We start from the raw sequence: 9,425 nt of genomic DNA on the forward strand, positions 1-9,425 counted from the left end.
AACAACCCAAAAAGCAACCACCCAGCAGCTCCTGGTGAAACAGGAGTAATTGTGAAGAGATCAGAAACTCCTTGGCCAAGACAGGTATCTTATTAATGAGGCCTAGCCACGGTATTTGCAACCTCATTTTCCCCTTCTCGCTCCAAGAGAGCTCAACATTTAATGATTTCTTATCTAAAACACTCATTACTGTCCCACTACGCGCTGCTGGGGGGTGTGGGAGATGACATACTTAGCCTTCGCATCAAAGCTGTTATGCTGACAGTGCAGTTTTGACTGTCAGCCAGAGATGTTTGGCTTTCCTGGCGAATCTTTTTTTAAACACACTTCAAACGAGCGCCTTTCATTTTCTCCAGCAAATTTCAGACAGTAGCACACCCCCTGTTTTCCGCCGCCCCTCATGCTGCTTACCTTGCCGCAAAAGGCACCACGGCCTGTAAAATCGTACCAGGGGGGCTGCTTTAATTAACACTCAGAATAAATTATTCCAGCTTTACGTGATGCCAATTTGTACCCAGTAATAACCTTGTTCTAAGCATTGGGCAGTCACCACTGAGAAGAGCATTTTCTGGGTGCAAGGGGGCAAGAGGGCCAAAGGGATCCTGGGGGGGTGCATCAAAAGGACCGTGGCCAGTGGGTCAAAGGAGGTGACCCTCCCCCACTACTCTGCCCTGGTCAGGCCCCACCTGGAGTATTGTGTCCAGTTCTGGGCTCTGGGGTATAAAAAAGACAGGGATCTCCTGCAAAGAGTCCAACGCAGGGCTACAAAGATGATTGAAGGCCTGGAACATCTGCCCTATGAGGACAGGCTGAATGAACTGGGGCTGTTCAGCCTTGAGAAAAGAAGACTGAGAGGGGATCTGATTAATGCTTATAAATATCTTAAGTGTGGGACACCAGGGGAGATGGCCAGCCTCTTTTCAGTGTTCTGTGGAGACAGGACAAGGGGCAATGGCTTTGAGTTGGAACATAACAAGCTCTGCACCAATATGTGGAAGAACTTTTTCACAGTGAGGGTGACAGAGCACTGGGACAGACTGCCCAGAGGGGTTGTGGGGTCTCTTTCTCTGGAGATATTCCAGCCCCGTCTGGATGCCTACCTGTGTTATCTGTCCTAAGGAACCTGCTTTGGCAGAGGGGTTGGACCCGATGATCTCTGGAGGTCCCTTCCAACACCTACAATTTTGTGATTCTGTAATAAACCCACCTGGATCCGATCTGCAGTGTAAGTAGGCAAAGAGACAATTTGCTCCCAGAGAGATGCTGTGACCTCTGCTGCCCTGTCGCGACTCAACCTTACAGCGCTACAGGCTTAGGGGAGACTGGCTGGACAAGTGTCAGGCAGAGAAGGACCCGGGGATGTTGGTTGACACCCAGCTGAATGTGAGCCAGCAGTGTGCTGAGGTGGCCAGGAAGGCCAATGGCATCCTGCCTTGTATCAAAAACAGTGTGGCCAGTAGGTCTAGGGAGGTAATTGTGCCCCTGTACTCGGCATTGGTGAGGCTGCACGTTGAGTACTGTGTGCAGTTCTGGGCTCCCCACCATACGAAGGGCATTGAGGTCCTCAAGAAAGTCCAGAGAAGGGCAACCAGGCTGGTGAAGGGGCTTTAGGGCAAATCCTATGGGGAGTGGCTGAGGGCTGGGGATGTTTAGCCTGGAGAAGAGGAGGCTGAGGGGAGACCTTCTCACCACCTACAACTACCTAAAGGGAGTTTGTAGAGAGGTGGGTGATGGTCTCTTCAGCCAGGTGACAGGAGATAGAACAAGGGGCAATGGCATGAAGCTGTGCCAGGGCAGGGTCAGATTGGATATTAGAAAAAAATTTTTTACTGAAAGAGTTGTCAGGGCCTGGAACAGGCTGCCCAGGGAGGGGGTTGAGTCACCGACCCTGGATGTGTTTAAAAAAAGGGTTGATGAGGTACTTAGGGATATGGTTTAGCATAGGATGGGAATGGTTGGACTCGATGATCTTCAAAGGTCTCTTCCAACCTTGTGATTCTGTGAAAACGGTAAGCGAGATGCTGACAACGGCAACTGGGGGCGGTGACTGGGGGCACAACAGCGGCAGAACGGCACCCACTGCCCGATGAGGCACCGGGAGGGTGCGAGGGGAAAAGACTGGCACAGAGCAGCCGTGCGCGGGGCGCCCAGCTCCGGAGGGCCCTTCTACATTCATAGCGGCCAGAGCCAGCCCCTCGCGGGCGCCACCGAGAACCGCAGCACCGCCAGCCCGACCCCCGTCCCGCACCGGCACCAGCAGGTAACGGGCCGGCGCACGCCCCGCCCTGAGGAGGGACAAAATGGCCGCCGCCGCCCCGCCCGGGCGCAGCGTCGCGGAGCTCCGCCCCGCGTCAATCAGCGCACGGGCTCTTCCGCGATTGGCCGGGCTCCGGAAGTGCCGCGTAGTCGGGGAGCGCGCGGTGGGGTTCCGCGTGCGGCAGGTGGGTGAGGGGGCGGCCGGCGCTCCGCCGGGCCGGGTCTCGCCTCTCTGGGTCCCGGGGCGCTTCCCCCGCTCCGTACCCAGCCACGGCGGCTGCTTGGCCGCACCCCCCGGCGGTTTCTTTCTTCAGCGCTCCCTTCTTCCCCTCCTCACGCATCTGCCGTGCCTCCCCCCGCCCCCACCCCGCTCTTTGGGGTGCCCTGGGTGCTGCCCCTCCGAGCGCCGGGCAAGGCTTGGGGTGGTTCCCCAGCCGCTGGGGGTCTGTCTGAGTTGCCCCCGCGGCGCTCCTGTTCTGAGGCGGTCGGTGTCTCCTCTCTCCCCAGGCGCTCTGCCCGCCACCATGTTTGTGCTGGTGGAGATGACTGACACGGTGAGAATTCCTCCCTGGCAGTTCGAAAGAAAGCTGAATGAGTCCATTGCTGAGGAGCTGAACAAGAAATTGGCCAATAAGGTAACGCCTGGGTCACGTACAGAGCGATGCAGGCCTTACAGCATCCCTGGCGTGATGGCATCCCCGAGCGCCTCTTCCTTCCCTTTGTTCCCGAGGAGGCCTGGGTAAAGTGTCAGGTTGGATGTGAAGGCCGTGCCCAGCAGCTTTAAACATCAGAGACTCTAAACCAGAGACACAGCCACGTTTCAGAGGGGAATTTTTCTAGTGACTCGTGCTGTCATGAGAAGATGCTGAGGTGCCTGGGTAGGGATAAAAAAGCTGACGAAAATAAATGTAGACCAGAAATAGTGGAAGAGAAATGAAGGTGATAATAGCTGACTCAGGGCTTGGTACTTTAAATACAGTGTGGCAGTAAGAAGTTGGTGTTTGGTGCAGGACATCACAGAGATGTTATGTCATGGGCCAGGAGGTCACAGTTTCCCTGTGCAGCCCTTGGGGCTGCAGTTAGTATACAGCTTTCAGTGCAAGGCAGGTGCACAACTCAGAGTGAAGCTTGGAGGGAATACATGCATGGAGGGAGCTCAGAAGGGCAATGTGAAGCAGTTGGGGCAGATTATACAGATAGGTTATGAAAGGCAAAACTCTTCCCTCATCCACTGGTGACTAGTACATGTGTCAGGTTTTGTAGGCTCTGAAGCCATCTCAGAAATGGCAGAGAAACCAAGAATTGTCATTGTAATGGGCTCAGAGCTCATACAATTTTAAGAAAATTATATTCAGAGACTTCTGGAAGTACAACTCCAGCAATGAGTACGTTTGGCCTTTGGACAAGCTGTAAGGCTGGTCAATGATGGCTGTGGGCAACTGTTTACAATGTTGGCAGGTCAAGTTTTCTCACTGCTGACAATTACTCCAAGGGTTCCTGTTTGTAGTGGTGCATTTTGCTGTGCCAAAGCACAGAGCACTTATTTAAGTGAGGGGTTCCCCTTCAGTGTGGTGCTGGGGCTTTTGAAGGGAGTGCACCAAACCAGCTTCCCTTCTGTGTTTTGACAAGGTGTGTGCAGTGTGTAAATGTTTCTAAGTTAGTCTGATTTTTACCTAATGGGTTGCTTCAATTTATTGCTCTTTAACTATTTTTTATTTTGAGCAGGTTGTCTACAACGTTGGCCTCTGCATCTGTCTGTATGATATCACAAAGCTGGAAGATTCCTACATATTCCCTGGAGATGGTGCCTCACACACCAAAGGTAAGTCCTTGTCCTCGCTGACATAGTTTTGCAGAAGGTCAGCGATCTGGAAGTGTAAATTGAGTTGTCAGGGAAAGCAAGTTCAAAGGAAGTTTGGAGAGTTAACTCTATCAGGAGGGCAAGAGGAACATGGCAGAAGTATCTTTCCTTTGCATTTTTTGGATACAAATACAGCCTTAAATAGCCCATCCTGTCTGCCTTCTCCAGCAGCCTGTCTCTGTTCTATAATTATAGTCATAAGGTTGGGATCAGGAAGGGGTTATTTTAATGTAAAATTACTGGAAGTTTGTACGTAGAGAACAATTAATTGTTCTGCATTTGTCTAGTAGTTTTTTTTCTTTTTGAAGCTTATTTTCCCTAGCTAGAATGTTAAATCGTGTTTCTAATTATAACACATGCAGCACTTGATGCTGTTTTCCTAGCTGGAAGTTTTGCTACATTTCCGTGTCAGACTCAGACAGATCTGGTTCAGCATGCATTTCTGGTGACTTCTTTTTTTTTTAAATAAGAAATGACTAATTTCTTAACTTTGACTTTTTGCAAGTCTGTCTGAATAAAAGCTGGAAGTGAATGCATGGAAGGAAAACAATTTCATCTGGTTTTAAAGTTAAAATAAGTTTCTTTAAGCTAGAAAGAGGTGTGTTGTTCTATCTTCAGTTTGCAATGTGAAAGGGTAATGAGATGTTTCCTGTTAGAAGACAACTGGACTGAACTGTATGTGGCTCCCCTTGTCTAAATTTTAACTCAAATAGAACTCACCCCCTGCAAATAAAAGCTTCTCTAATAGTGAAGGAGGATGGCAGGTTTTCCTGCTTGCTTTAATCTCCAGGCAGCTTCTTGACTTTGAATTACTTCTTGAACTGAAACTATTCTCTCTGAGCTTGGAAAAAAGTCTCCTGCCTGCAGAATCTGGGGTAGCACTTTGATAAATCCTGCTGTGTCTGGTAATAACTGTGTCTCCAATGTACTGCTTGATGTTATGTAAAAGAGGAGCACTGAGTATGGATGGACAGCTGAAATGAAGTTAAATTGCTCGTAAGCATTGTTTGGCTTTCTTGCAGCTTCAGAATGCTTGGTTAGAGACATCATTTGAGTTAACCTGGGCAAAAATCCAGTCTATTTAGAGAGTCTTATTTACTCTGATAATAATTTATATTAGGTGTCACAGAATCACAGGATGTTAGGAGTTGGAAGGGACCTCAAAAAATCACCTAATCCAACGCCCCCTGCCAGTAGTCATGTAGACTAAATCACACAGGAACACATCCAGGCAGGTTTTGAATGTCTCCAGAGAAAGAGACTCCACAACCTCTCAGGGCAGCCCGTTCCAGTGCTCTGTCACCCTCCCAGTGCAAAAGTTCCTTCTTATATTCACATGGAACTTCCTGTTTCACTTCAAGAAAATACAGTGTTGCTCACAGAGATGTAAGGAGCAGAAGTGTTACGGGAAGGTGTCGTTTCAGCTGATACTCTTGGCCTTGGAGCCTTGTGCAGGAATGCTCACACCGTAAGGCAAGCAGAGGCCCTGCTCCATCGATGGTCTTCATCTTACAGTTGCACTCTGTGAACTTGAGCTCTTGCAAGCTTGAAGAGCAGAGAGCAGGCTGCTGCTGATCAACTACTGTGATAATTCATGCAAAGCAGTTAGGAATCAGAACTCCTGTTCCTATTTTTCTGCCTAACCAGTGCCTGTAGGGAAGCTGTAGAAGAAACCTGGTAAGCGTTCTAGGGGGCATATAGGATGTGGGATTTCGTTTTAATGGCTGCCACCCTGTGGAAAGAGTTCATATACTCACTGACAGGGACATCACAGTTACCATCTGTTTTCTTCGCAGTGCATTTCCGCTACGTGGTCTTCCATCCCTTCCTGGATGAGATTCTGATTGGGCAGATTAAGAGCTGCAGCCAGGATGGCGTTCACGGTAAGGCACGACTTCCAGCGCCGGGGACGCGTGAGCTGCTGAGCCTTTGGGTCCCTTGAGATACTGTGATTTCAGGTTCCGGGGTGCTGCCTGTAGGCTGGTTAGAGGCTGTTACTGGCCTCTACCGCTGCTCCGGTCTGAGGGTGGTTGGTGGACCGAGCCTGGCAGCTTCCCCTGCCCTTGGTGGTTTTGTCTGCAGTCCCCTTTTGTCATTCATGTGCACGCCCCAGAAGAACAGGCAGGCCCATCTGGAGCAGAGACTGGGTTCATTTTCTCGCTTCAGTTAGCAGAAGTTGCTCTTCTTTAAAGCGGTAGTGTCGGCTCGTGCTGCCCTGGTGCATCTGCCCTGCTGTTCTGTGCAAATTCATGATCGTTTCCTGTACCTGAGAACGTGTCAGGGAAACGTCTTTGTGAGTAGAAAGCGCTGTCAGATCCATGGAATACATAATTGATGAGTTGCTTTCCTTTCCTGTAGGAGTCTTCCATGCAAGTGGAAGGCTCAGTTGTTCAAGTCAGTACAAAAGGATTATCTTGGCTGCATTTATTGCTGAATTTGAGCGTGTCCGCTCCGATAAAGTTCAACATTGTGAAATCTCAAGGGGGGTGGGGGCTGTTCTAACTTTATATTGGTCTTTATTTAACACGTTACATCTGTGATTTCTAAGCTCTTTGCTGTCACAGACCTCTATAGCATCTGACTCATTTCTTGGAACGCTTTCATTTCCAGGCCTGCTCCAAATGGCCTTTTCCTTCCCTAGCGGGCGTGAAGACTGTGCCCTCTGTTGCTGTGTGTACTTTCAGCTGGGCGGTTGCTCAGCTGCCAAACTGAAATTGAGCGTTGTGGCTCAGAGAACAATTCCTGCGTGATCTCAGATGTCCTTCCTGAAAGAGGAAGAAGGACCAGTCTGGAAATGCATTTCAGGAATCACCGTGGCACATCGTTTGTGAAGAACCGTTTCAGTCTTAATCGAATTCTTTTCTCCGCAGTTTCTATCGGATTCTTTGATGACATTGTCATCCCACCAGAATCCCTGCAGCAGCCAGCTAAGTTGTATCCTTTGATCACCTTTGATAACTTTACTACTTCATTTCAAAAGATTGTGCAGTGCTGGCCCGAGCGGCATTCACCGCTGCAACAATGGGGGTTGCTCGGTGGCAGAGGCTGAGCCGCCGTGGCGGGCGAGTCCCGCAGACCGTTATCGCAGCCAGACAGGCCTCATGCTTAGGAGGTTTTGCAGGCCCATTGTGCTGCTGATGGGAATGAATGGCAGCGTCCCCCGAACAGCCGCGCTGTAATCCCGGCCTCTGGTCTTGGCCGCTGCTGGAGACACAATGCGGGTTTTACCACATCATGTCATGTCTGGGTTCATCGTGTGTTTGACATGCTTGCTCGTGGTAGGCAAGGGCTTCGTGGGTTTAGAGGGTTTGTGTGTTTGGGGTTTTCTTTTGGGGGGGGGGGGGGGGAGGAGTGGGAGCACCTCTGACTCTGCCCAGCCGCATACACCTTGAAGCAGGAAAATGGGAAACGAGATGGAGGTCCTGTGGTGTGTGGAGGATGACCTAGGACAGTTTGGGAAATAACTGAAAAGGTTTGTGCCTGTTCCCAGAACTGCCAGAAGGTGATGATGTGTTGGGCAGAACGCCAGTCGCTTCCGTCCTTAACCCTTGGTGTGGCCAGCGATGAAGCAGAGCAGGTGTGGGTGTGGGAATATGAGACAGAAGAAGGAGCCCATGACCTTTACATGGACATTGGGGAGGAGATCCGCTTCCGGGTCGTGGATGAAACCTTTGTTGATACGTCACCAACGGGTCCGAGCTCTGCCGAGGCTTCCACTTCAAATGCCACAGAAGAAGTCCAGAAGAAAGAGGCACCCTACACTCTTGTGGTAAGTACATGCATAATTCATAGAGCCTTGTGATTTATTCTACATCTAAAATAGCATCCCTTTCCCAGGAACTGATTGCTTTAAGATGGCTGTGAAGCAAAGAGAGTCACGAAATTACAGGATTGGAAAGGGGACAAATGAGATGGCTCTCGTGGTTGCTCTGTGTTTGCTGTTTGTTTTCAATGGAACACACTGTGGTTGTTGGTGGAGTTCCCCCCGGGAGGCCGATTTAAAGCTGACTGTGGATGCAGGATCTGCGGGGAGAACCATGTCCAGGGTGACACAGCAGCTCAACAGCCCTTCCCAGGCAGCGTTTCGGTGTAAGAGCCATCCGAGGACTGTGTGAGAGAAAGATGGATCTAAACCAAGGGAAGCTGTTCTCTCGCACAGCTGGACTATGTTGGGGCAGGAGGGGGAATGGCCACCCCCTTGACTGAACCTTGGGGTAGTGCTGACAAGGTGTAGAGGCAGCTGGGCAGGCCCTGATAGGAAAGAAGTGAAAACCTCATCCATAACTTGGGGGTGGGGGGAGAGGTTTTTGGATTTACTCCTGTACTTTACAGAGTTTACAGTTGCACACTCTCTTCTTCTCTCTGTGAACAGGGATCAATCAGTGAGCCAGGCCTGGGCCTCCTGTCGTGGTGGACAAACAGCTAGCTGCAATCAGAGCCTGCTCTACGCAAGTCTTTCCAGTGGATGTGGGGGGGGATTGTGGGGTCCTGCTGGTGCTCATTGCTCCTCTGAAGCCGAATGAGAAATCAGAACTGCCATTCTCTCCCCTTCAGCTCCCACCCTGCCAGATCGAGACGGTCGCTTTCAAGAAACGTCTTCGCTGATGTGTGGAAGTGAATTTACAGGCACAAAGCGCCTTGAGCGCAGCAGCAACAAACTCAGCTGGAGCTTTGGTCTCCTGCCCTGGAGAGAAAACTGGGGAGGTCTTTGCTTGCCTGAATTGAGAAGGGAGTTGACTTCAGCTAGTGAAAGGAGGAGAGAATGCCTGTCAAGAACTATTGCTTCCTTGGGCTGAGGGCTTGATCGCCGAGGGGTAGAAACCTGCCCTTCTTTTGACAGGACACAGAGAAGAAACAGCGAGAGACCAGAGTTAATAGAGGTGTGGTGCTCTGGGGACCCGGAAAATGCTGCTGCTGGGAAGGTGGTGCCAAGTTCTGCTGAGAATGGGCACTTAACCCAAACATTCAGCCAAAGAACTGGGGTGACTGCAATACCCCCAAAAGTAGCTTGGGCTCTGTGACAGTGACCGCTGGGCGAGGCTACAGGCAAATGGCAATACTTTGTTGGGTGGGCTGTTATTTATGTAGCAGGAGCTAAACTTTGCGGGACTTTGACTGAATGTACGTAATTATGAAGTGAAATGAACCCAGGCTGCTTTGAGCAAGTTAAATACTTGTTTGTGGGGGTGTATTAACACCAGCAATGGAATAAACAGTATAAACCACCCAGCCTGCCTTCCTGTACCATTGGTGGGGAAACTATTAGCTTCCTGCCTAGCAGGGACAAAAAAGTTGCCTCCTGCAGTTT

The 9,425-nt window shown here is 50.3% G+C and overlaps 1 protein-coding gene across 1 annotated transcript; it reads left to right on the top strand.

Annotated features, from left to right (window-relative positions):
- Nucleotides 1–2,420: 2,420 nt before the first annotated feature.
- On the top strand, nucleotides 2,421–9,337 carry POLR3H (RNA polymerase III subunit H). Its single transcript, XM_084279415.1, has 7 exons — nucleotides 2,421–2,441; nucleotides 2,764–2,891; nucleotides 3,982–4,078; nucleotides 5,914–6,000; nucleotides 6,988–7,051; nucleotides 7,679–7,886; nucleotides 8,490–9,337. Exons 2-7 carry the CDS (start codon nucleotides 2,781–2,783, stop codon nucleotides 8,541–8,543), a joined length of 621 nt encoding a protein of 206 aa, XP_084135541.1. The 5' UTR covers nucleotides 2,421–2,441; nucleotides 2,764–2,780; the 3' UTR covers nucleotides 8,544–9,337.
- The last annotated feature ends 88 nt before the right edge of the window (nucleotides 9,338–9,425 follow it).

The sequence above is a fragment of the Gallinula chloropus genome (genome assembly GCF_964237585.1).
Source record: "Gallinula chloropus genome assembly, chromosome: 1".
Lineage (NCBI taxonomy): Eukaryota > Metazoa > Chordata > Aves > Gruiformes > Rallidae > Gallinula > Gallinula chloropus.